Below are 27,269 nucleotides of genomic sequence, written 5' to 3' on the forward strand. Positions count from 1 at the left end.
AATATTATAAAGCTGAAGAGTTTGTTTGGTTGAACGCGCTAATCTCAGGAACTACTGGTCCGATTTGAAAAATTCTTTCAGCGTTAGATAGCCCATTTATTGAGTAAGGCTATAATTATGACCCCCGTATTCCTACGGGAACGGTAACCACGCGGGCGAAACCGCGCGGCTTCCGCTTGTGTTATATAAATATGTAATTATATCTGCACCAAGCTTATGTGTGTTATCTTGTGTGTCGGCGTAGTAATGAAAAATATCCTGTTGTACTCGAAGTTACAGGCAAATTATGATAATGAATATTAGCATTCAAATTTCGAGCGTGAGATTATCTAGTGGTAAAAGAATTTTCAAAATAGGTTTAGTAGATAAAGAGAGAGCTTTAGTATAGATTGTAAAGAAAATGTATAGTTTAAAAATTTTTCTTTACTTGCAGTATAAAACTTGTCAAATTTCTTAGTTCAAGATTGACGCAAATCTATTCTATACATTTTTATTTCCTTGAGTGTCGAAATATACGATTTTTCTCATTGACTAATAATGCTTATAGTGGCATCAACACTCCTATATTTTTTATTTTAACTTAGGAATTTGATTTTCGCAGGTTCAAAAGACCGAGTATTTAGACTTAACTTCAACTCGATACCTAATGCTTTCCCAAGATAAAGGGTCTTAATAGACAGGCTGCGAAGTTATAGAATGCCTTGCCAGCTTCCGTTTTCCCTGCTATCTATAACATGGGTCAAGTCAATAGTGTATAGGCATCTTCTAAGCAAGAGAGATCCACTACAGGCTGCATCATCGCTTACTGTCAAGCATGATTCAATATATAATGTAAAATAATCTTTTTAATATAAAAACGGAACCGACTTCAAAGACGTATTTCAATTATTTTGATTTAAATACAAAATTACGGAACAAATTTTCATGAAAATAAAATGGGACTAAACTGGAAGTATACAAAAAAAAATTGGTTAATAAATGAGGATGTCATGAGGTAACAAACATTAAAAAAAAACATACGCTTTGAATTGAGAACCTCCGCCTTTTTTGAAGTTGGTTGAAAAAAGACGGAAAACAAAGTTACCCTACAAAAGGTTCCATTTTTTACCTTTAGAGATACGGAACCCTAAGAATAATAGTGAAAGCATATCGCGAACTCTTTTGATTTGCTCTGATATGAAAAACCGTATTTTATCAAAATCTCTGAAATCTAATGATATGTTATCAAGATCGTGTCAGATTTTTATAAACAATTGATAACACAGAGGCGTGTACAGGGTGTATAACTAAAGTATGCACTGTGGGTATACTTAATTTGATTACAAAATGAAAAGTTTCTGCATTTAATGTGATTTTTTCGCTCTGTAAGAACCTTATACAAATATACCTATTACAACATTAATCGGTTGGTGGTCGATCGGAATCGTATCGGAAATAGAGATAAGTTTTGAATTTCATACATTTTATTTTTATAACACAAAACTATATATACATTTTACAATAACAATAAGATTGTCATATTATATTATTATTAAAATCACTTCTTGCCTCCACGGTAGTAGGGATCGTCATCTGAAAAAAAAATTGTAATATTTAAGTTTATTCATTGAGAAAAAATTCACTGAGGAAAATAAGCTAACTTATCCTAATAACTATACATCTCATGCCCATGTGGAGTGGTAGCAAGAATATTGTCTGATTTTTCCACGCTGGACAGCTAAGCTGATCCTTTGCGAAAAAAATGAGTTAGCCCTTCTGTCACCAGTCGAGGCAACTAGCCGTGGTGAAATTTTTTGGCACTGCGGCTCCATGGCCCAACGGTCTCCACGGCAAAAATTACACATATTATGTAACTCTCAGTCAGAGAGGCATACTTCAGAATCAAGACCGGGAGCCGCAGCCAGGGGCCGATCTAGCAATTTTGCCGCAGGCTTTGGGCAATAATAAATTTTACCGCCCTTTACCTACACCAAAAATACTGTTTTTGAATATTGGAATAAGTCAATTTTGTCTAACTTCATTTTTACCTCAACCGTCTTCAAAAAATAGAATCATCATCATCATTAGCAACTTATTTTCGGCTCACGTTGAGCACGAGTCTCCTCTAAGAATAAGAGAGGTTAGGCTATTGTCCGCAGGCCCAATTGGATTGACAGACTTCACACACGTCGAGAAATTGGAAAATTCTTAGGTATGCAGGTTTCCTCACGATGTTTTTCCTTTAACGTTTGAGACACGTGATATTTAAATTCTTATAACTAACATAACTTTAAAGTTAGAATCATTAGAATATTTATAATTTATTATCTTTTGGCCAATATTATGCTTGCTGCATCAAGTGTAATATAAAAATTAAGTATGTATTAACTTACATTTCGGGTAATTCGGAATGTAGAGACCTGTTGAAAATTTAAGGAAAATCAATTATAAGAATTAGCTACATGAGAGTATAATAGACTTAGTATTTCATTTAAATAAATATTAAACTGCCTTGTTAGTTCAGTGGTTAGCCTATGTCACTTTAGTCTTTAGATCTCGAGGTCCGGGGTTCGAATCCTGAATCTAATATGAGGATACTGAGGATACTGAGGATTTCTTTTAACCAAGAAGTTACAAATACGTGCTCAGGTCAGAGTTAGGAAATTGGTGATGTCACCCCCGTGCCTCGGAGACCACGAATATTCGGCTCACTGCTGAGTGCGAGTCTCCTCTCAGATTGGGAAGGGCCATTAGTCCACCACGTTGACCCAATGCGGATTGGCAGACTTCACACACGCAGAAAATTAAGCAAATTCTTTAATAAGCAGGTTTCCTCACGATGTATTCCTTGCCGTTTGAGACACGTAATATTTAATTTCTTAAAATGCACACAACTGAAAAGTTTGAGGTACATATCCCGGGCCGGATTCAAATACACACACTCCGAAATTGGAGACAGAGACAGACTCTCCCCCTCATCATGAAAATCTGATCTTAGTCTTTAAAGAATTTGACATTATCACCCTAACTCTGCTAACTTAACAGTTCTGACGACCTTCGTAGCGCAGTGCTATGTGCGGTGTATTTGCAAGACGGAGGGATTGGGTTAGGTTAGGTGAGGGTTCCTGGGTTCGATTCCCAGATAGGCCGATTGAGGTTTCCTTAATTGGTCCAGATCTGACAGGTGGGAGGATTTGACCGTGGTTAGTTACCACCCTACCGGCAAAGACGTACCGCCAAGCGATTTAGCGTTCCGGTACAATGTCGTGTAGAAACCGAAAGGGGTGCTTCCATCTAGACTGCATCATTTACCATCAGGTGAGATTGTAGTCAAGGGCTAACTTTCAAAGAATAAAAAAACCTACATTGAATCAGTGTGGGAATCTATACCGATATCCTAAAACGAGGAAGGCAGGCTAATTCACTAACATTGACGTATGTTATTTGACATATACGAAATTGAGATTCTATGATAGAAACGTCATCCGGCGCCTTCTGATAACCCTTCGTGGATATCATAGAGTAGGTAGATGGCCTTCTCAATTGATTTTATGTTTATTTTTAATTGTTAATAAAGAGCAAAGGAGTGAATAGCCCGGCTGGTATTGAATGGACTGTTAAAATAAATTAATAATAAAGATTTGATTTAAATAGCACTTACCAGAATTGTCATTGTTGCCGCTTGCTATAAGAAAAAAAAAACAAAATCAAATTTGTAATATTTTTTCTAAGGATTAAACAATTTTTTTTGTAGCTTCAGTATCGATTATATAATGCCCCCAACGAAATTTTTCAAAATATCTTAAATGTACAGAATTGAACCTGCTACAGTTTTATTATATATAGATGTAGATATTATCGTTCTACCGTCTCAATTCTCATCTTTATAACTGACTCGGCGAACTTTTAACCACCTTGGAATAGGGATGATAACAGTTTTTTTTAAATTGTATATAAATTAAGAGTATGCTAATAGTAAAGCAATTTTGTAAAAGTAACAGGGTATCTGCGATAATTACTTTCGGAGCTACAGGGATTTAAAGGGTCAGATTTGCGGCGCTGCCGCGGATTCCTGAAAAAGGCTCCATACAAAATGGAATGATTTAGTGACGTCGTTGGCTCGCTGATCGTTAGATTTGTATGGGCGTTCAAAAAAAAATATTTTGCAAATATCCAGACAATCTTTGCTTTTTATGTATAAATTAGTTAACATTGACCTTATTTACCCGAATGTATCATAAAAATCAATATATTCAAACCTAGTCATCATCCCCATTCCCGACAGCAGCGTCACCTACGAGGTCCAATAGCACACCGCCTTCATAGTGATCAGAAGGTAGCACATACGATGATATTTTTCGATTTTTTTTTTGTGATTTTGAAGTAGGTTACATTTTTTTCTTAAAATTTTTTAACAAAAAAAAGTAACCGGGACCAATCTGGAAGTATACTCTTTCAAACAAACACAGAATTTTAAAAATTGGTTAAGAAATTACGAAGTTATGCGGTAACAAACACTAAAAAAAAACACATACGCTTAAGATTGAGAACCTCCTCCTTTTTTTGAAGTCGGTTAAAAATCAAACAAATAGTTTATGATACTTACGGTTAGAAGGACGGTAGAAACCTTCATCGATGACGACTGAAAATAATTATTTTACGATAATTAGTTACACCCTTAAGTCAGCCACTGACGATTCAATAAGCTCACATGCCTGCAGCGCTGATCGTGTTTTGGTCGCGATGTGCATGCCGACGGCGATCAACACACGATCAGTTTTTCAAACGTCAAGCCGCTAACGCTGCAGGCATGAGGGCTTATCGGATGGTGAGAGGCTAGCATAACACTTGTGTAATATAAAAAATGAAAAGGCGAATTTTAAAAGAGATACGCACTGCTTGGAGGTATACTATTTACATTCTATATTAATTACTAGTAGACGCCGCGCGGTTTTACCCACGTGGTTCCCGTTCCCGTAAGAATACAGGGATAAAATATAGCCTATAGCCTTCCTCGATGAATGAGCTATCTAACACTGAAAGAATTTTTCAAATCGGACCAGTTGTTCCTGAGATTAGCGCGTTCAATCAAACAAACAAACAAACTCTTCAGCTTTATAATATTAGTATAGATTATTTTATTTTATGGTAGTTTATCCGTGGAAGCGTAAAATAAACAGCGGTCGTCCGCGCGGTTTCACCCGCGTAGTTGCTGTTTCTGTAGGAAAATCAGCATTCAATCTTTGTTACTTGCGGATAATGTGGCTTGGCATTGGTGTAAGAATTTTATAAATCGGTTTAGTTGTTTAGGCGTGAAAGCGTAGCAATTTGCAAACTCACGTTCGCATTTACAATTCGGGACGTATAAATTAAATAATAATTAAATTTTTTGTGTACAAAAGTTTAAAAAATATTAATAATATTTTAATAATTGTGTATTTTTAGTAGTAGATAATATTATAATACACTCAGAGATCACAATTATTCGCCCACTTTAATATACTCGCATCATATTAAAGTGGGCGGATAATTGTGCCTCTGAGTATAGTTCTGTTAACTCACAGCCATCTGGGTTGTTCGGGAATGGATCTGGAAAAAATGAAACGTACATATTATTTAATTGTGTTACTAAAACAGTGAATAAAGGTCTAACATTTTATAATAAATCTATAAGTAACATTTATGGTATGAAAAGCTTATAATATTTATATATTACAGATTTTAGCAAAATATCCAAATAATTATGCAAAACTATGCGCCTTCAAAGCCTGCATCAATGTTGGACTCAGCCATTTTTTTCCCACGATGCGAACAGTTGCAATTTACCTTGATTTTCCTATGAGTTGTACGATGTAAATCAAAATCGATAAATCAAATTTTTATCTTTGGGTAATAATCGATCTAAGGAGCCAACGTATCCCGTCGGTCTTTGGCGATCATTATCAAAAGCCGATGGACGTACACTGCAGGACATAGGCCTTTTGCGTGAACTTCTAAGCGTCACGATCTCGAGCTACCAGCATCCAGCGGGTCACTGCAACCCGCTTGATGTCTTCGATCCGCCTAGTGAGGGGTCGACCAACACTTTCTTCTCTCAAGTGTCTCTCTATAAAGTGTCAAGGACCCCGCACCAGAAAACGTAACGTATTAGTATAAATTATATTTTAATTTAAGGTAATTAAAAATACTTACTGCCCCCATCATTGTTATCCACTACGTGAACTGTAAACACACATAAATGGTTTTATATTACTTTACTATTCAACAAAAATATACTCAGAGGCACAATTATCCGCCCACTTTAAAATGGCACGAGTATATTAAAGTAGGCGGATAATTGTGCCTCTGAGTATATATAAAATATAAAAAAAAATAGTAAATTAAGTTAATAAGTATAAATAGCTTAAAGTTAATTTTAGTCATATTAAAGGTTATTCAATTTATACATATAAGAGTATTATTATGCAAATTAATGTAATAGGATTGTATATTAATTATATTTATAAAAGTAAATAATAATATTTTTATCAATATACAACGTCAAATATTATTATAATAAACTTTAAAACTTTTTGGAGTGATAACTGCAGGGAGAGTAAAAAGCATCGTAACGTAACGCGTTACGGCGCCACTCTGTGTGGCATCTGTTTCTCTCACGCATACGCTTATCACTTTGAGCGTCGAGACGCACATGTTTTCGTTTTTAATTTCGCCCTACGATTTCAGTCTCTTCTTCTAATATCCAAAACTCCGTTAATTACGAGTAATTAAATTAATTCGAGACGCGAGACGTACCTCCATTCGTGTTGTCCACAACGTTAACTGAAAAAAAATATATAAAATTATTCTTTTATTTATTACAATTTTTTTTATTCTTTACAAGTTAGCCCTTGACTTCAATCTCACCTGATGGTAAGTGATGATGCAGTCTTAAGATGGAAGCGGGCTAACTTGTTAGGAGGAGTATGAAAATCCACACCCCTTTCGGTTTCTACACGGCATCATACCGGAACGCTGAATTGCTTGGCGGTACGTCTTTGTCGGTAGGATGGTAACTAGCCACGGCCGAAGCCTCCCACCAGCCAAAATATGCTAAGAATCAACTAAAATGTTTGGTTGATTGCATTTTGCTTGCACAATTTCTTTGTTATTCTCTTAACATTTGTGTGTTTATTTATGTTTACATTATACTGTTCTACTTTCGATGACCTTTGTTACAAAAAGTTTTAAATAGTGTGTGAAAGCCAGATTTTTGTCATTATAATTAAAACGTATAAATAAATAATAGGTAATTTATTACGGTATCTATTAATCATGGTTGCAATATCTGCCTTCGAGTCATAGATAAAAAATTACTTTCTAAAATAAATAGTTTTAGTCACATACCTCCTTGTGAAGCCACCATCGCCACAAGAGCGAAAAGAACAATCTGGAAAAAAAGAAAAGATTTTTACAATATAGCTCGATTATACAAAAAATATTCGAGCGATCTACGCTCAAACGGTGAAGGAAAAACATCGTGTGGAAACCTGCATACCAGAGAATTTTCACAATTCGCTAGGTGTGTGAAATCTGGTCAGAGTGGTGGACTAAAGCCTATCCTCTCGCATTCTGAGAGGAGACTCGTGCTCAACAGTGACCCGAATATGGGTTATCAATGATGATGGACTTTTTTTCAAGATCGTATCTACGGGCTTGACTATGGGCCTTAAAAATAATGTGTGTGATCTTCTGACTTTCACTTGACTAAACAAAGCGATGATGACAAATCGTGGAAGAGGAAAACTTAATGGGATTGGCTTGGTACTGCTAAACCGATCAGTAGATCGAACACACAATATTATATACGTTGTTTTTTAGCGCTTTTATTTTTCCTCATTTATTAACAAATTCTAAAAATTCTCTTTTTGTTTAAAAGAATATACTTCCAGATTGGTCCCATTATATTTTCACGAAAATCGGTTTTAGTTAATTTGTGTTAAAATCAAAATAACTGAAATAAGTCTTTGCGACGGCCTATGATGGATATGCGCGGTGGATTTACAAGACGGAGGTCCTGGGTTCGATCCCCGGCTGGGCCGATTGAGGTTTTCTTAATTGGTCCAGGTCTGGCTGGTGGGAGGCTTCGGCCGTGGATAGTTACCACCCTACCGGCAAAGACGTACCGCCAAGCGATTTAGCGTTCCAAGTGACACGTGACAAGCGTAACAAGTGAGCCCGCTTCCATCTTAGATTGCATCATCACTTACCACCAGGTGAGATTGTAGTTAAGGGCTAACTTGTAAAGAATAAAAAAAAAAGTCGGTTCCATTTTTATGATAAAAAGATTATGTATATAGATAAGGTTGTATGTAGTAGTCGGTTTCACCGGATTTGAACCCAATCGATAGCGCTGCGATAAACTATCTTTGAATAACATTTTTGTTTACTTTGTAAACAAAATGAATGATAACAATTATAATCAGCAGTAACATAAATGTGAATTTCATAACACTGTAATGTGAATAAGATTACCTATATATAGAGAGGTCACAGTTCAAGATAATGTAATTGTTGCGGTAATCAAAACAAAATATCCGGTCTTAATTAATCAAGTTCGTAGTAGCAGAGAACTCTTTGCCGCGTATTATATACAATTTCGTAAATATTCAGGGTCTATACTACAGCCTTTATTGATGAATACTGTTTCGTCATCAACCCATATTCGGCTCACTGCTGAGCTCGAATCTCCTCTCAGAATGAGAGGGGTTAGGCCAATAGTCCACCACGCTGGCCCAAAGAGAATTAAGGTAATACTCTGGTGTGCAGATTTCCTCACGATGTTTTCCTTTACCGACTGAGACACGTGATATTTAATTTCTTAAAATGTACACAACTGAAAAGTTGGAGGTGCATGCCCCGGACCGGATTCGAACCCACACCCTCCGGAATCGGAGGCAGAGGTCATATCCACTGGGCTATCACGGCTCACGGAGTACTGTTTACCAACAAAGAAATTAGAAATGAAGGTAGAAAACGCATGTCATTTCATATCTTATTTATTTTAAACTATGTATGGTTTCTTTATAAAATGTTACATAGAATATTTTAACCATATCTAATTGTTCTTATCTTATTAATCAAATTTATTTTCATTAATATAAGAACAAGTTAATTATAATTATTATTAGGTGTGAGATGACTATACTAATAGCATTAACAACTGAGTCTTAGGGCCATAAATCATTTCTCTATATCTATCTCGCTTGCACTTATGGGTCTTATGGAGCCGTCTAGTGAAGGGTGTAACAATGAAAGACATATTATCGATAAGTAAAGTTTATTATCGTATCTTGTTCACAAAATTAAAAAAATTAACAATATTTGATTTAATATAATACATATTTCATATTATATAATTATTAACTAAATAAAATTAATCTTCATCTGAGTCTTCATCATCAGAATCTTCGTCTTCTGCCAAATTTATTATATATTAGTATCCATAGTGCGCAACGAGTAACACATGAATGTATTTATTTAATTGCAGTAAACACATTTATAGCAAAAAAAATACGCAATGCAATTACATTAGAAACCGACCAATCAGAATCGTCCAAATCATTATTGACTCATCATTAGCACGTGCGCAGGTAGCCGTTTATCGATAATTAGGGTGCGCAGGTAGGCGCGCTGCACATTCCTATCTTTTTTGACTTTTATGACCGGACGACTCAGATGATAATGCGCATACTATAGTGATTTATACCCGCATTTTTAATTTGTTTGTTGGTAAACAGTACTCATCAAGAAAGGCTGTAGTATAGGCGGTGCAATGCCCCGGGGCGCTAAAGCTCAGGGCGCCCTCTAATCTTTACCAGAAAATCGCGATCAAACTGTATTTAGAAAATTTTGATAACGAAAAAGAGCTGATGAATATTTTTACTTGTTGTAACCTTACCAGTTTAGAAGGTAGTGGGGCCCATTTTTATTTGCACCAGGGCCCTTAGTTACCTTGCCCTGGCTCCAAGATTCGTGAGAAATGCAACCATAGCCAGGGACCTAAGATTGAAAGCTTGGACGAATTCGTTGGGCGGCTCGCGGAAAAACTTTTTCTGCGAGCGGACACAGCGACTTCGACGTCCATCAGGTCCATCATCATATCACAGGAGACCCGACAAGAAAGCATTCCCTAGGGATGCTATTCTTATAACATAGACCCCCCCTATCTAAAGTATTCCCTAGAAGGTATCTCGCACCACCATCTCTCGCAGACCACCATTTTTCACAGTGGCTCAGCCACACTCACCGGGGCCGGGCTTCCCACAAGCGGGACTAACCCAGCCCAGGTGATTTCCTTGATCACTTTAAGCCTATAATGGCTTCCCAATGACCCTGACCGTATTCAAGGCAGGCGTCTGTAATCACAGTAAAGGGGTCCAACCCCGGAACTGTTTCCTCCACGTCCTTGCGGGTGTGTGAGACGGATAGCTAGTTTTGGTTATCTAGCTTATTATTATTTTATTTAATAAGTGACACTAATTTGGACATTGTACTTGGACTTCAAATAACTCGAAACCATAAAACATAACTATTATAAAACATATCCAATAGTGACGTTAGTCTAATCGCGGACAAAGACTGTATCCATTGTCCATTTACGGTAACAAAGTTTTCCCAACAGTAAAATGACATTTATCTAACCATTTATTTTTTAATTTGTACGGAACCCTTGGTGTGTTGGTGCGACTCACATTCGCTTTATTTATATTTTTTTAGTCATTCATTCATTTTTATAATTAAATTAATTTAATTTGTCTTTCAATAAATAATAATAAGATCATACATACCGCAAATTTCATGATGTTGAAAGGCACAAACGTGAATGTCAAAATACGACCGTGATTTAACATCGAGCATCTCTGTGGCGTATTTATAAAGAGCAAGATAACCTAGGGTCAATATTTGGTGAGTGTCAGTCGGCAAATAATATTTTTCCTAGTACAAATTCTGCTTACGCGACATAACAAATAGTTGGTTAACCCAAAACAATAAGTAATTCTTTAGAATTTTACTGCACGTATTGTTTTGTTAGTCTGTTCTCGGAATAACTGAATTTCATGCTAACAACGTTGCGGGCGTCCCCTAGTTATTATTTACTTTACTTTACTTTACTTTTCTTTATTATTGTATGGGCCCCAATACGTCAAAAATTTTTTAATGTCTTCTGAGCTCACGCCCTCGTGGGTTAGGGGCCCCTTCTAGTTAAGAGCCCAGGTTATTTTCCCGCACTATAATTACGCCACTGCCAGTGGCGTGCACAAGGTTTTTAACTAGGGTATGCACTATAGGTACAAATTGTACAAAATGGAAAATTCCTCCTCCAATACAGGTACGTAATGAATCGTCGAAAATTGCATTTATGCATATATGAAGTAGAGCCGTGATAGCCCATATATAACCTCTGCCTCCTATTCCGGAGGGCGTGGGTTCTAATCCGGTCCGGGGCATGCACCACCAATTTTTCAGTTGCGTGCATTTTAAGAAATTAAAATGCACGCAACTGAAAAAAACGCAAATTATCACGTGTCTCGAGCGGTGAAGGAAAAACATCGTGAGGAACCTGCACACCGGAAAATTTTCTTAATTCTCTGCGTGTGTCCTGCCAATCCGCATTGGGCCAGCGTGGTGGACTAATGGCCTAACCCCTCTCATTCTGAGAGGAGACTCGAGCACAGCAGTGAGCCGAATATGGGTTGATAATGAACGAAATGAATGAACATATGAAGTACACGCCACTGGCATCTGCCTACTTGTCGTTATTGACAAATAGATTCATAATTTCACAGTCAAAACTTTGAAGTAAGATGGAATTTGTAGCTTAGCTTATTATATTGATAGGTATTTACTAAAAAGGGTTTTTATGGATAAATTTAATAAACAATTTCTTTTTTATAGAAGGAAAAAGTGATAGGGAACTTTGTATGCAAGTGTTACTCTGCAAACATCTGAACATGGGTTTATATTCACGTTTATAACAAGTGTCACAAGAATGTAACATCGGTATGAATAAAAATAACATATACAATCAGAACTACTTTATTAAGTTTACATTTGTAAGAAAATTTACGTATAAAACTGTTAAAAATTACAATATATTTAATTTTATTTTCTTTTCTGCTTGTTTAGCGTCCTCCGCGTAAGTAAGGGTCCGCTGGAAAAAAAAAATTATTACTCCGATGATATAACCTTGGAAACCACTCAGTTACCAAAATACCCCGGATTTGTAACCTCTACAGGGAATTCATTGCCAAAAATAGTCCATTGATTTCACAGAACAGACATCGCTAAAAGCTAACGCTTTGATTTATTCAGTTACAAGTTGCATTTCAAATCCAAAATTATAAAAATTTTTCCTATGAGCTTCGTTAAATAATTCAATTCGTCATTAGTTGTGACTTAAAAAATACCCAGTTTATCTATTTTATTTTTTTATTATTTTACCAATATATAATAAATTAATTAAGCCATACTGTTTGTAATAATTGAAATTTTTATTCATAATTTGTAAAATGTATAATTCTCTCTCGACTTTTAATTTTAAAGTTCTTGTTTAAATTTTTTCTCTTGGTTTTTGTCAAAATTTGTAAATTGATGTTTTGTGTTTTTCTTTCTATTTGTCAATTTTAAATTCTATTATTCGTACATACGAGTATAAGTTACATTCTGATATAGTAACAGCCTTCTAAGCGTTATTCACGTTCATTCGTTTCACAGGTAATTTTTGTACAAGGGCTTGTAGTCTATATATCTTAGTATATCTATACTAATATTATAAAGCTGAAGAGTTTGTTTGTTTATTTGCTTGAACGCGCTAATCTCAGGAACTACTGGTCCGATTTGAAAAATTCTTTCAGTGTTAGATAGCCCATATATCGAGGGAGGGAAGTAGGCTATATTATCTTCGAATTCCTACGGCAACGGGAACCAAGCGGGTAAAACCGCGCGGCGTCAGCTGGTATAACTATATACTAAGTCACTTTCCACAAAAAATGGAAAATTAGTAAATTATAATGTTATTGTAATAGTACATTATATAAATAAAATTAAAATGTAATACCTTTTTTATATTTGTGATGCGCATAAGTAGAACAAATCTACTTACGTCTATAATAGACACTTGGATCGGGAGCTGTTAAAGAGAAATACATTTAAATTAGGTAATAATATTTGATAATTTCTTTTAAATTATTAACCGACTTAAAAAAAGGAGCAGGTTATAAATTCTTTTTTTTTTCATTTGTATATTTTGACAAAGGAACAAAATGTCAAACAGCCAATACCCCATAATAGTAGGTAGGACATTATTTATTTAATTTTTATTTTACAAGTTTTAAATATTTTTAATTTTAGTCGTAGTAATTTTTCGAAGCTATTTTAATTCTAAGGGGCTTGGGCCCTCAAACCCTAGGGCCAATTATTTATTACTATCGGTCGACCGCGACTAAATCCTTGTGAAAATCGGTGTAAACATTAAACCCCTATTCAATTCCTTTTTATATAAATTTTCACATGTTTTATATATAACAAATAGTAATTTTACAAAAATAGAAACCATGAACTATTTATATTAAAAAATTTCAACCCTTTAGGGGTAGAATTTTGAAAAAACTTCTAGGACATTCTTTTTGGTATTTTTCTGGTAGTACACACACCAATTTTTACAAATGTAACTTTAAAAAACCCGCCAAGTGCGTGTCGTGCCACGCACAGTAATGGTTCTGTAGATTAATTTAGCACTTTGATCTCTTATGTAATGCACAAAAATAATAACTAACGATATCCGAGACCATGGGACAGACTATAAAAAATTCATTTACACTGCATGTAGGGAACTAACCCATTTTTCTTCTTAATTTTCTTTTTAATGTTCAAGTAATTAATATACATATCTGTACTACATTTCAGTTTTCTAGTTTTAACAGACTATTATAGTTTTTCTTGTAATTTCATTACATATTCTACTCATGTAATTTTTTTCACGTAAAACAGCCGTTTAGCTGGTAGAGGGTGGGGAAACTTGACTCTAACAAAAATTAGCTCCTATAAGCTTAATATTTTACAAACGGATCCCTAAAATTAAGATATTAGTAACTTTCAAAGACCTATCCAACGATAACCCACACTATGACATAAACGAGTAAAAAAAATCATCCTCACTTTACGTAGTAGGTAGTAATTACGTAAAAGAGCCAAGCCAGCCAAGTTTCTATCTTATTAGGAGTCAAATGACAATTTGAATCAGAAAAAATAGGTATTTACCCTGGTTTATTCCTAGCCGATAGAATCCAGGGTCGACATTGTCAAAGTTGCCTGTAAAATAGAATGGATTTTCATAATGAATTCTAAGCGTCGCGTTTTCATCTAAATTGTTAGCAAATGGCTATTTGAAATTATTATTTACATTACAATATTATTTACCCTGGCTTATTCCTGGCCGATAGAATCCAGGGTCGACATTGTCAAAGTTACCTGTAAAATAGATGTTGGAGTTTCATAATTAGGTATTTCAAAGAATTGCGTTTTCATTTAATCTGTCTTCAAATGGTTATTTGAATCCTAATATTAGGTATTTACCCTGGTTTATTCCTGGCTGATAGAATCCAGGGTCGATATTGTCAAAGTTGCCTGTAAAATAGATTTTGGATTTATATAATGAATTCTAAGAGTCGCGTTTTCATCTAAATTGTTATCAAATTGTAATTTGAATCCTAATATTATTTACCCTGGCTTATTCCTGGCTGATAGAATCCAGGGTCAATATTGTCAAAGTTGCCTGGAAAATAGATTTTGGATTTATATAATGAATTCTAAGAGTCGAGTTTTCATCTAAATTTTTATCAAATTGTTATTTGAATCCTAATATTATTTACCCTGGTTTATTCCTGGCTGATAGAATCCAGGGTCGACGTTGGCAAAGTTGCCTGTAAAACAGATTTTGGAGTTTCATAATGATTTCTAACCATAGCGTATATTCTAAGTTGTTATTAAATGTTTGTTTGGAACCTAATAATATTTACCCTGGTTTATTCCAGGCCGATAGAATCCAGGGTCGACATTTTGGAAGTTCCCTGTAAAATAAATTTTGGAATTGTATAATGATCAGTATTTTTATATATTTCATCATAAGTGGAAAAAATAGGTATTTACCCTGGTTAAGCTCTGGCAGATTAATTCCAGGATCGATATTACTTTCAAAGTTGCCTGTAAAACAAATTTTGAAATTCAATGTCAATATTTTTAGTAAACATTTATGTTATAAAAGAATTCCGGGAAATTTTGTTTTTGTTATTTGTTTATGATTATAGCAGTGTAATGTTTGCTTAATTTTAGTAGCAGAATATTTTTTAAATACATACTTAATAAGTTTAGATTTGATGAGTATTCTAATCTAATATAAGGGGTTATTTAATACTATTCGTATGTAGAGTGTTTTAATAATTTATCGGGATAAATGATTATACTTTTATAACGATCACATTCTGACTAATTAATATAAAATAATGAGTATTTGGACATACCTCCGCCAGCTGTAGACAAAACAATCATTTATTAATAAAAATAAAATAAATAAAAATAACAGCGAATCTTGTAAATAATGGGACACCAGAACTATATATAACCTTTATATATTTTGCGTGTATACTGTCAGAGCGTTGAATAAACTTGTACCTTTTCAAAGTAGGCGGTTTCATCTTAGACTGCATCCTCAGGTAAGATCGCAGTCAAGGGCTAAACATTTCATTGAAAAGAAAAATAAGATATAGAAAAAAAAAAATCGGGTAATAAGTAATAAGTTAAATTACTTACGTTTAGGGGGTCTGATATTTGGACGCGAGGGCCTGTTGAATCCAGGGTCAATATCTGTAATAGTTAATTTAATTTAATTGAATAATTATTTTTATATAATATAACTAGCAGCATATATATTAACTTAAACAGCACTTAAGTTTCAATAAATATATTTTCTTTCTTCGCTTTGAAATTTACGCATCAAATTAATCGCAGGAAATCTATCGGCGACAAATAGAGTTTTTACTCGCTTATGTAACACTAGCGGATGCCCGCGACTTCGTCCGCCCTTATACCTCTTTAATCGAGCCCTTAAAGCAGTATCGCTTTAAAAGTGGGATAACTTCTCCCGTTTTCCCAACATTTCCCTTCACTGCTCTGCTCCTATTGATCGTAGCGTGATGAAAACTATACTATAACCTGCCCAGGAGTATATGAAGCATAATTGTACCAAGTTTCGTTAAAATCCATCGAGTAGTTTTTGTTTCTATAACGAACATACAGACAGACAGACAAAAATTTTGTTGATTGCATTTTTGGCATCAGTATCGGTCACTAATCACCCCCTAATCTAATCTTTATTACTACTAATCAATAGTTATTTTGGAAATATATTTCATGTACAGAATTGACATCTGTACAGATTTATTTTGTGTATAGACTAGCCGACGCCCGTCGGTTTCACCCGCGCAGTTCCTGTCCCATGAGAATATGAGGATAAGAGATATATATCTACGATACTCATAAATAACGTGGTTTTCTAGTTGTAAAAAAATTTTCAAAATCGGTTCAGTAGATATAGAGATTAATAATATTAGTACCGATCTATAGATATGTTATAATTAGATAACTTTGTGGTAACTAGAATTCAATTGGAAAATTTATAAAACCTTACCCTGATTAACTCCCGGTTGATAGAAGCCAGAATCGACATTACCTATGATACCTGAAAAAATACACAGATCATAATATCTAATTTTCTTTGTTATTTATTTAGATACCACAATAAACAATATACAAAATACAAAGGCAGTCTTAACGCTTAGTAGCGATCTCTACAAGTGTTTTCATTAAATGACTCGTCTACCTGTCTATTTACAAATTACCTACACCTATTCTGTGCGATTGATTTGTAACTTAATGTATCTATTTTAATGCTTTTTCTATAAATTTTAGTTTATATTTACATAGATTTGAAAAGGTTAGTTAAAAACTCTCAAATTAAAAAAAATATTTCAAAAGAAAAAATATTGAATGAAATGGTACGAAATCTAAGTATATTATAGTGTGCGCTTAAGTTCTAGTCTACTCTGAACACGAGGCGTATAGCTACGCAGTGAACAAAAAACATATCTCAACCCTGGGTTATAGCTGCGCAATTCAGCGAGCTGCAACTTCAGAGTGGACAAGGAGTTTAGAGCGTACTGTGATATATGTTACGGTTAGAAGTCAAAGAATAGTAGATTGTTAACCGAGAGTGAAAAGATCTTGAAAGTGGTTATTTCCCGCGGACGGCTATAGTCTGAGTAGGAATTGATTCTTTTTAGTTTAATAATTCTTCCTCAAGAGCTCCATTGACGTCTGAACAGGCTGTATGATCAAAGATCTTTGCTTGTTCGAATTTAGTTCGATACAAATTAAAAAAAGAAACTTTTTAGAAAAGTTCTATTTTTAAAGTTATTCCGGCCCTTAGGTGGGAAGTAAATTGTATGAGTTATTCTCTCCCTGTGTAGGGAAGCAGCATTTTTCACCCAATACTCAGATCAAAACAACACTACTTTCCGAGTATGAGAAATGAAAAGTTTATACTTGTAGTTTCAGCCAGCAACAACTACAAGTATAAAACATTTGCACATTATGACCATTACAAGTTTTACAACTTTTAGAATCGTTATATTCCAAAAACGAAGGCTCGTAGGAAAAAAGTATTGATGCATTTTTATAGATAATTTTATGATCTACAATTTTGTCTCAACAATTTTCATGATAAAACTTATCGTTTTGCTGTAAATCGCGAATAACTCATTTTTTTGACCTTTGACCTTGAATAATATTTTGTTCTTTACAGGGGAAAGAATTTTTTAACATATTTTAAACAATGCTACTGATTTTCAGCTTGGTAGAAATTCATGTTGCTTTACTTTTTTTGGTATAAGTTGACCGGTCTTTATTGTGTTTAAGCATAATTTAAAGTTGTGACAATATAATTATTGTATCCGGTACAATGAGAGCTTAAATATTTTTTTTTTCTCTTTTCGGAGTTGGGAAGTTGATGACGTTTCATTAGTGACGTTTCAATAGTGAAAAACTAAGCTTCCTTAAAATTAACTACTAATACTAATGAATTTTGAAGCTCACTAGCTAGCATTTGAGCAGCATGATAGGTTTATGCTCCATTTATGTCCTCACCTGTATGTGACGTGTATAGCTTGGCAACTTCGTTCGTAACACTCCCGATGACCCGCGCGGGCCGGGGGGCGTGTAGCGATTAATGAAAAACCCACGACTGATGCACCTATCTTCCAGCGCACATTTCACACCCGCGCAATCTTTCCCCCCGTTGCCCGGATATCATGGGAGTGTCATCAATGAACTTGTTAGACTATAGTATGCTGATAATTATGTTGATAGTTAAGATGTAAATCTGTAGTAATTTTGTTAGGAATACCTTCCTATCTTCGGATTTATACCTTTTAATTAATTACTGTTTAGTAATGTAAAGTTTAGTAATGTAACATACCAGGCGAGGGATATCCGCTGTTGTCAACTACGTTAACTGTAAAAAAAATATATTCCGTTAATCTTTATTTAAAAATAAAAAATATATTTTTTAATATTGTTTGATACGTACCGCCATTAATGTTGTCGACAACTTTCACTGAAAATTAATAAAATAAAGTAAATTTAACTTTTTAAATTTCAACATAATAGCTTATTTCATAAAGAATTACATACTTAAATTATATAAGACTGGCTGACCACTATTTCGTCCGAGTAAAATTAGGGTTTTCACAAATTGCAAATTCAGTCAGTGGTTTTTGCGTGAAAGAATTCATACCATCATTACAATCAGCTTTTCGCAAATCTTCTTGTCTTTTTTGGTATGAATGATATATTTTGTCTGTCCGATTTTATTCAGACTTTCACTAAAAGATAGAGGAGACTATGGAGCAACATAACCTAGTTTTTATAGGCAACTTTTTATCCCGAAAAAGTACACGGTTCCTGCGGGATTAGTGAAAATCTTAATTGCACGCGAACGCGGGCGTCCTGATAAATAAGACATAAGAGATGTGATAAATAGTCTTTATAGTTCAACGGTAAGAGCGGTCGGACTCATCACCGAGGGGTGGTGGTTCGATCCCCGCCCCGTTGATCTATTGTCGTACACACTCCTAATACAGTCTTTCCCGAATAGTTGGAGAGGAAGGGAATATTATTATTAATTAAAAAAAAATGTGGCAAGTAATATTAAAAAAAAAAACTGTTTATGCATACCGGGAGTTGGCGGTGGGTTATTATGGTCAACGACGTTCACTGAAACAAAATATTAATCAATTACTTGATTATAATACTTGTTACAAATTTTAATGATAAGGTTTTAGGATGTAATTAATATTATATTAATGCTAAGGTTGTTAAAAGTTGATTTTTTTTAACTACATAAACTAAAAACAATTTCACGATAGGTTGTTTTCGCGACTGGCATGACGTGACCCATTGTAATATACTATTTAAAAATAACTGTTTTACCAAGTGCGTAAAGTTAATTAAACGAAACTAAAACACAATCAAGCTCGACTGCTTTTACAGTCAGTTTGAACAGTATCCAAATATTGACATTTAAAACTTTGAACATGGGCGTTGATTGTTGAAGAAACTACGAAAATATCCTTTTTTAAAATAATCTTTTTTACATAAAAATGGAACCGACTTCAAAGACGTATTTCAGTTATTTTGATTTTAACACAAAATTACAAAACCTAGTTTCATGAAAATGAAATGAGACCAATATGACAGTATACTCTTTCGAACAAAACAAGAATTTCCAAAATTGGTTATTAAATGACGAAGATATGAGGTAACTAATATTAAAAAAAAAAAACATACGCGTCGAATTAAGATCCTCCTCCTTTTTGGAAGTTGGTTGACAAATTTAATAAAGTATAAGAATGGCATCATCATCATCATTATCAGCCGATGGACGTCCACTGCTGGACATAGGCCTCTTGCATGGACTTCCAAGCACAACGGTCTCGAGCCGCCAGCCATCCAGCGGTTTCCTGCGATCCGCTTGATGTCATAGTGGGGGATCGACCAACACTGCGCTTTCCGGCTCTTCGAACTATGTGACCTGCCCATTGCCACTTCAGCTTCGCGACTCGCTGAGCTATGTCAGTGACCTTGGTTCGTCTGCGGATCGCCTCATTTCTGATTCGATCACGCAGAGAAACTCCAAGCATAGCTCGTTCTATCGCCCGCTGAGAATGACATGCAAAGTTATGTTATCAAATTAATTCAAATTGTCATTTGAATTAATTTAATAACACACACTTAATAAATAATTTGCATGCCAAATTGGCAAGATACATTTGACATCTACAACTACCGACCACCTGTATATATATAATGCATGTATCTGCAAATAAATAAATTGATTGAATGATTGATTGAGTGAAAGATGTTATTCGATTGCATGTAGTAGTGTAAACATTCTACCTCCTAAAGCTGATAGGACTCTGTTGGTTCTATCACGGACCCTAGACCGTAGAGAAGCGACTTCGTTCCTCACTGTATCAACGAACCCGCCCGCACGAGATTCTGTGAACATTTTCTATTTTAATAAAGACTTTGAACTCGTTTTCTTTGACTTGCTTCATTTGTATAACTTTTTGTTATTCACGTAATTAACCATACATTGTTGACAACTAGGGATCGATAAAGAAAAACTGGGTATAGTTACTGTGGTATAGTGTAGTAGTTTTTACTCGCATGGGGGTCAAAGCAGTCTTAGACAAAAAATTAAGCAATTGTCGCAGCCAAAAGTTCCCCGCGCCCCTGGTAGCTAATAGTAGTAATAATGGCGGCTTCATGACGTTTTTTTGACGATTGACGTACAAGAGTGGACCTGAATTGGATCTTCTTTGTGTTCAATCAGTGAGCAACTCACAGGAGTGAAAGGGTGAGGCTCTGCGTTCTTGAGCGGTGACCCCATGCGAGCATTTATGTGTTAAAGCTTTGTTAATCAGCTGCAACCGACCTAGACAACTCGTTAGCTATAGTAATTTGTCTATTAGTATTATTAATTTCAAGTCAACAGTAAAAAAAAAATCAAACCAAACCCTTATGTCCATCACTATACGAGTACTTATAGTTACGACTGATTGGACGAAGCTCCCAATACGTCCATTATTTGCTGACATCCAACATGGTCAATAACTTAATGTTGACCATCATTCCATCACGAACGACCCTACGTCATTGTTTAATCAAATAACGTTTTAACATTTCTGCTTAAACAAAACTATTTAAATAATTATTTTGTACATTGGCTTTTTGTGTGTCTAAAAAAATAATAGGTGTCGCTTAAGTATTTCGAAACAACAGCATTTACCTAATATAGGAAGTAGGTACAAGCTTACAATATACATAATAGACAAATACCTAGACATAATATAAAAAATAATTTTTAGTTTAAGTTCATAGATTTACAACAAATACATAGTGTGTAGTCGCAGGGTTCGTAAGGCGTTTGCGCCCCGAAATGGGAGCCCTTGACACATCGCTACGCTACGATAAGTATATTGTGTGCGTGTCGGCGAGTGAAATTAGCTTAGCTCTTACGCTGACATACAGAAGGGGCTTAGCCCTCATTCGCACAAGAGTTTTTTAACGGACGTTAAAAAAGCGTTCAATTATGTAATGTATGAAGTTAAATGAAAGTCTATTTCCAATGCCCACAATTGAAAATGTAACACTGCTCGAAAAAAAGCGTCGTCTTTAAAAACGCTGTCGTGTAAACATATAGGTACTTGGAAATGCATTTGTCGTATTTGAACCTTTTTTAACGTTCGTTAAAAAGCTCTCGTGCGAATAAGGGCTTACGTTTGGAGTGAAAAATTGGTGTTGCGGGTCTTTAGGTTATTAGTCTAAGTTTAGGTTGTTAAAGGCATTTGGTTCTGGTTGTTTATAATAATTAATTTTATTTTTGGTAATATTAACTTACCGACTGCATCATTTCGGTCAACTACGTTCACTGAAAACGAAATATTATTATGTTCGTTATTAAGATATCTTTACATATTATGTTAGGTATAGGTGTGTGTTTGTATGTATAATATTTATCCCCGTTTTTCTCTAAAAGTACTGATAACATTTAGATGTAATTTAAAGCGATTTTCATGGATGGTTGTATAATTATTATTCTTCTTCTATAAGTGCCTCTCCATTAATGAAGGTTGTCAGTTCTCCAAAATTAAGGTGAATTTTAGAGAGTCTATGGCGGACAAGGCGGAAAAATTCTTCGACTGTTTTTGTGCCAGACGCAGTTTCGTAGCCAGTACTTTTTTCTAATTATTATTACTTCAGTGAAATTAACTTACCGACTGCATCATTTCGGTCCACCACGTTCACTGGAAACGAAATATTATGTTGATTATAGAAATGAATATTTACTTACATACAATATATGGTATTTCAGTTAATAATAATTAATTCACCCGCGTATTTCCCGTTCCCGTAGGAATACGGGGATAAAATATAGCCTATAGCACTCGTAGATAGTGTAGTAGTAGTTTCAGAGCCAATTCAATGCAAACAAACAAACAATTAAATATTTTCTCTCTAAAATATAAATATCATACTTTTACCTATAATTAATTTTCGCCAAAATTTACTTACCGACTTCAGGATTTTGGTCGACTACGTGCACTGAAAATGAAATATAAGGTTGGTTATTGAAATACAAATTGTTATTTGTGACTTTAATTTTAAGTTTTCGACCAATTATTATCACCATTGTCTAATAATATTATTACCTGACGTTTTTAAAGTGCTTGTAAACTAAGCCTTATTGAAATAAATTAATTTATATTACAGCCTTTCTTGATGAATACTGTTTACCAACAAATAAATTAGAAATGAAGGTAGAAAAGGCATGTCATTTCATAACTTATTTATTTTAAATTATGTATGACTTGTTTATAAAATGTTATAAAAAATATATTAATCTAATCATGCTTATTAATCAAATTTATTTTCATTAATTCAAGAACAAGTTAATTATAATTATTATTAGGTGTGAAATGACTAGTGATTTTACCCTCATTTTAATATTAGTTTGTTGGTAAACAGTACTCAACAAGAACGGCTGTAGTATAGACATTGACTTCCACTCTACTTTTGAAAAATAATAACGAAATACCTATTTATTATCATTAGTATTAGTAAAGATGAGTTCATTTGTAAGCTTGATTGGCAGAAGCTGATAATGTGTATGCTATGAATTAATTTGCAAAGCATGTTCTTACAATACAAACATAAAATATTTAAATATTTGGTATTGATTTATGAATTACACACAGACAGATAGACGAGTTATTTATTTATATATTTTTTTGTACAAGTAACACATACATAAGGACACTTTGTTATATTATGTGCATTCGAGTAGGTAGGTGGTTTTACCGATAATTATGTATATGTAACAATTTTTGCAACAAGTCTAGCTTTTTTTTTAAATAAACAGTTTGACCATAAAAATACATAACAAACAACAATAAAAACTTAGCATTGTTCAAATATAGCATGCATTCCCACAGTCACAATGACGTCACATCAGTTTAAATTGCGATCATCGTCTAGTAAATGAGCTTACGTACCTCTTTGCGAAGCAACAATTGCAACTACACCGAGCAGAAATACCTGTAAGAAGATTATTTTAGCTAAATAGCAATTTCATAAGTAGCATATAAAAGTGGCCTCACAAGGCTCAGGATTCTAACTTAGAATTAGAGTCGTCGTCATCAACCCATATTCGGCTCACTGCTGAGCTCGAGTCTCCTCTCAGAATGAGAGGGGTTAGGCCAATAGTCCACCACGCTGGCCCAATGCGGATTGGCAGACTTCACACACGATTTTCATCACGACAATTAAGATAATTCTCTGGTATGCAGGTTTCCTCACGATGTTTTCCTTAACTGATTGAGACACGTGTTATTTAATTTCTTAAAATGCACACAACTGAAAAGTTGGAGGTGCATGCCCCGGACCGGATTCGAACCCACACCCTCCGGAATCGGAGGCAGAGGTCATATCCACTGGGCTATCACGGCTCTATGTATTGTAGGTAGGTACCTACCTAATATCTTACTTACTGAACTTGTTACAAAATAAAGATTACTATGAATTTATTGTTTATTCGTACCTAGCACAGTGTTTAAGTATAATTGGTCTAAACTAAATGATGGCGTACTATAATTACGACGTAATTATCGATAAGTATTCGTAATCAGCTGATGCAATTTTTTAAGCAACTTGTATTATTCCTAGATAAGTGATATTTTAATAATACTGACGTGGTCTATTGGTATATTTGCCCAATTTTGATTGCAAATTAGTATTAAATTATGATTCATTAAGAGTTCTTTGAACTCACAAGCTGAAATAGGATCACTATCAACATAAAATAATCAGCTATTGTCTTTGAAACGATCATTTAGACTTAAAATAAATCTGTAGAGGTCAATTCTGTACATGAAATATATTTCCAAAATAACTATAGGGGGCATTAGTAATGGATACTGATGTCAAAAATGCAATCAGTAAAATTTTCGTCTGTCTGTTTGTCTGTATGTTCGTTATAGAAACAAAAAGTACTCGACGGTTTTTAACGAAACTTGATACAATTATTCTTCATACTCCTGGGTAGGTTAAAGTATACTTTTCATCACGCTACGATCGATAGGAGCAGAGCAGTGAAGGGAAATGTTGAGAAAACGGGAGAAGTTACTCCATTTTTACAGCGATACTATAACTCTAAGGGCTGGATTAAAGAGGGCGTCTAAGTGCGGACGAAAGTTAATTAATAACTATGACCGGGATCTACGGCATAATTAATTTTTAAAGCCATAAAGACCAACATAAATAATACAAACTCCGGTCTTTGACTGAAAATTTCTCGAATGTATAGGAAAACCTTAATGTTTCATAGCAGTGTTAAGTTATAGACTGTAGTTTTCCTTAAATTATTTTTTTTGTTGCATTCATGTTTTTTTTTTCTTTTTAAATTAACGGAAATCTATTTTTATTTTTTCAACTATTAATTTTAAATGTTAGTAGGTAGGTACGATCTATCATTTGTACTTTGAAGTTAAATTATATGTTTTGTACTACCAGAGTTTTTAAGACAATTTAAGTAATTCTATTTACTTATTGTTTTGTTGGTGGTTTAAATACATAAATAAATAGCCCTGACCCTAACTCGAACCCAGAACATTATGATACAAAACTGGACTAGCTAAACACCGCATCTACAAGTACCTACGAAGCAGTTAGGTCAACAAGACATTAAAATGATCTTCATGTTACTATCATTATCATCACCCTACCGGAAAAAAGAGAGGGACAGATAAGAGTAATAGTTAATAAAGAGTAGAGAGATAATTATTATTAAATAGAGAAATAGAGCAAAGTGAAACCTATCAACAACAACAAAAAAAAAAATATTTTTACATACCACAATAATTGCTTTCATGATGGTCCAAAATCACAGACTATTTCAAAATTCGAACGACAAGTGACGCGGCCATGTTTGTCTCGTCTCCTTATATTCAGGGTTTAAAACTGTGCTAATATTTGGCAAGTAATCATCGTAGGATGAACAAATTGTGTTTTTCTCCGGCAAGCGAGTATTTTAAACTCGTCATAGTTTTAAGAACTGAACGACAACAATGCAAATATTTTTATATCTTCGGTGCCTAGGTATAAGAGGTAACTTGAAATAAATTGGTTTCCTGTTTTAATACACTGAATAGAGATTCATTATTCTGTGTATACATACATATACATACATGATGTATTTGATATTTAAAATATTTTTCATGATTTTATTTTACGACTTTGTTTTACTCGCGTGGATAATATATTATGTATCTCATTCATTATCAACCCATATTCGGCTCACTGCTGAGCTCGAGTGTCCTCTCAGAATGAGAGTGGTTAGGCCAATAGTCCACCACGCTTATTCTAAGAGGTGATTCGTGCTCAACAGCGCGCCGAAAATAGGTCGTTCATGGTGATGAGTGATTGATTACATATTAATTAATCACTATCATCCGGTAACTCGCATTGGCGCAGCGTGGTGGGTCTAAGCTCCATATCCTCTCTTCTTTATGGAGGACTGGCTCTGAAGTACCTACCCATAATCAATATCAATTGATGATGATAAATTATAATATATAAATAAAAGTTGGGTGATTTTGACAGTAGAATAACCCTGAAGAAATATATTTTTATTTACCTACGTAGGTAAACATACTTATAAATTTTTCCTTTCTTTGTTATCAACAAACGATCTAAACCACCGTCAAATATTTGTAGCTATCAATTTATTTACACTGCACTTTTGCTTATTTTAATAACAAAACCGTTGCAGTAAAATTTTCCAGAACTACCTTTACTAGTTATATAGATAAATACTAGATACCTTTCTAGATTGGTTCCTACATATTTTCTGAAGAGTGTGATCTTGGTGCTAACCTCAGTCTCGAATGGTCCACGTTTTTCACCGGATTCTATTGGTGGCTATCTTCTAATTCTCGAGATTATTGTTGTCGAATATGCGTTTTCTTATTCTATGTTATCTCATCCTGCTGATGAACGGCCTCTCGGTGGTATAGATACATAATTATATACCTACCAATATGACATTGGTAAACAAAACTATACAACATTAGAAGGCTCAGAGTCACACAGCAGGCGATGGTACAAGTTTAGTTTCGAAGCCTATTCAATACAAACAAATAAACAATCAATCAAATCTGTCCTCTTTAGAGTAATTACTAGCAGGACGATATAGTCTATGACATTCACAAATACTTATCGTAGCTTTCTATAGGTATGAGTATTTAAAATCGATTGGGTAGATCCAGATTACCCCTACAACACCACAAACTTACCTCTATATAATATAAGTATATTAAACTTACATATTAGTAGATCAGTATAGATAATAGTTATGTTTTTACCCGACTGCGTCAGAAGGAGGGTAATGTTTTATAACTACATATAGGTGCAATAATTTCACTCAAGTTTAAAATATGTACCTACTATAAGTTGGTGAATTACCTAGGGTAGCCTAAATAATACTCACTTATGTAGCTGCCAAATGTCAAAATTAAGTACTTAATTCACCACAAAGCTCACTATTACCTAATATGATACTTAATAAATAAGTATCA

At 34.3% G+C, this 27,269-nt stretch overlaps 2 protein-coding genes and 1 long non-coding RNA gene across 3 annotated transcripts; all 3 read right to left on the reverse strand.

Annotated features, from left to right (window-relative positions):
- Positions 1 to 589: 589 nt before the first annotated feature.
- On the reverse strand, positions 590 to 10,869 carry LOC112058035 (uncharacterized). The gene is made up of 9 exons (XM_052887698.1): positions 10,809 to 10,869; positions 7,366 to 7,408; positions 6,775 to 6,801; positions 6,172 to 6,201; positions 5,542 to 5,568; positions 4,586 to 4,621; positions 3,641 to 3,664; positions 2,373 to 2,399; positions 590 to 1,572 (listed from the first exon to the last, which is right to left on the reverse strand). Exons 1-9 carry the CDS (start codon positions 10,818 to 10,820, stop codon positions 1,538 to 1,540), a joined length of 261 nt encoding a protein of 86 aa, XP_052743658.1. The 5' UTR covers positions 10,821 to 10,869; the 3' UTR covers positions 590 to 1,537.
- Positions 10,870 to 12,041: 1,172 nt separating this feature from the next.
- On the reverse strand, positions 12,042 to 15,224 carry LOC128199214 (uncharacterized). Its single transcript, XR_008251877.1, has 4 exons — positions 15,169 to 15,224; positions 15,039 to 15,089; positions 13,079 to 13,150; positions 12,042 to 12,172 (listed from the first exon to the last, which is right to left on the reverse strand). It is a non-coding gene; the product is annotated as an uncharacterized LOC128199214 (long non-coding RNA).
- Positions 15,225 to 15,820: 596 nt separating this feature from the next.
- Positions 15,821 to 25,624, reverse strand: LOC112058030 (uncharacterized). The gene is made up of 11 exons (XM_052887957.1): positions 25,547 to 25,624; positions 23,691 to 23,733; positions 22,711 to 22,740; positions 22,413 to 22,442; positions 22,037 to 22,066; positions 20,530 to 20,631; positions 19,309 to 19,347; positions 18,662 to 18,688; positions 18,551 to 18,586; positions 16,706 to 16,756; positions 15,821 to 15,882 (listed from the first exon to the last, which is right to left on the reverse strand). The coding sequence occupies exons 1-11, from the start codon at positions 25,562 to 25,564 to the stop codon at positions 15,821 to 15,823; spliced, it is 468 nt and encodes a 155-aa protein (XP_052743917.1). The 5' UTR covers positions 25,565 to 25,624.
- Between the last annotated feature and the right edge of the window lie 1,645 nt (positions 25,625 to 27,269).

This window comes from Bicyclus anynana, chromosome 20 (assembly GCF_947172395.1).
Source record: "Bicyclus anynana chromosome 20, ilBicAnyn1.1, whole genome shotgun sequence".
Taxonomy (NCBI): Eukaryota; Metazoa; Arthropoda; class Insecta; order Lepidoptera; family Nymphalidae; genus Bicyclus; species Bicyclus anynana.

Excerpts from the sequence above, each read along its gene's own strand:
- LOC112058035 (XM_052887698.1), bottom strand. Across the intron at positions 5,569-6,171 it reads GGATAACAATGATGGGGGCA|ATCCATTCCCGAACAACCCA; the intron begins GTAAGTATTTTT and ends CATTTTTTCCAG. Across the intron at positions 4,622-5,541 it reads CCCGAACAACCCAGATGGCT|TCGTCATCGATGAAGGTTTC; the intron begins GTGAGTTAACAG and ends AATTATTTTCAG.
- LOC112058030 (XM_052887957.1), bottom strand. Across the intron at positions 19,348-20,529 it reads AGTCCTATCAGCTTTAGGAG|TGAACGTCGTTGACCATAAT; the intron begins GTAGAATGTTTA and ends ATTTTGTTTCAG. Across the intron at positions 18,587-18,661 it reads TGTCGACAACATTAATGGCG|TTAACGTAGTTGACAACAGC; the intron begins GTACGTATCAAA and ends TTTTTTTTACAG.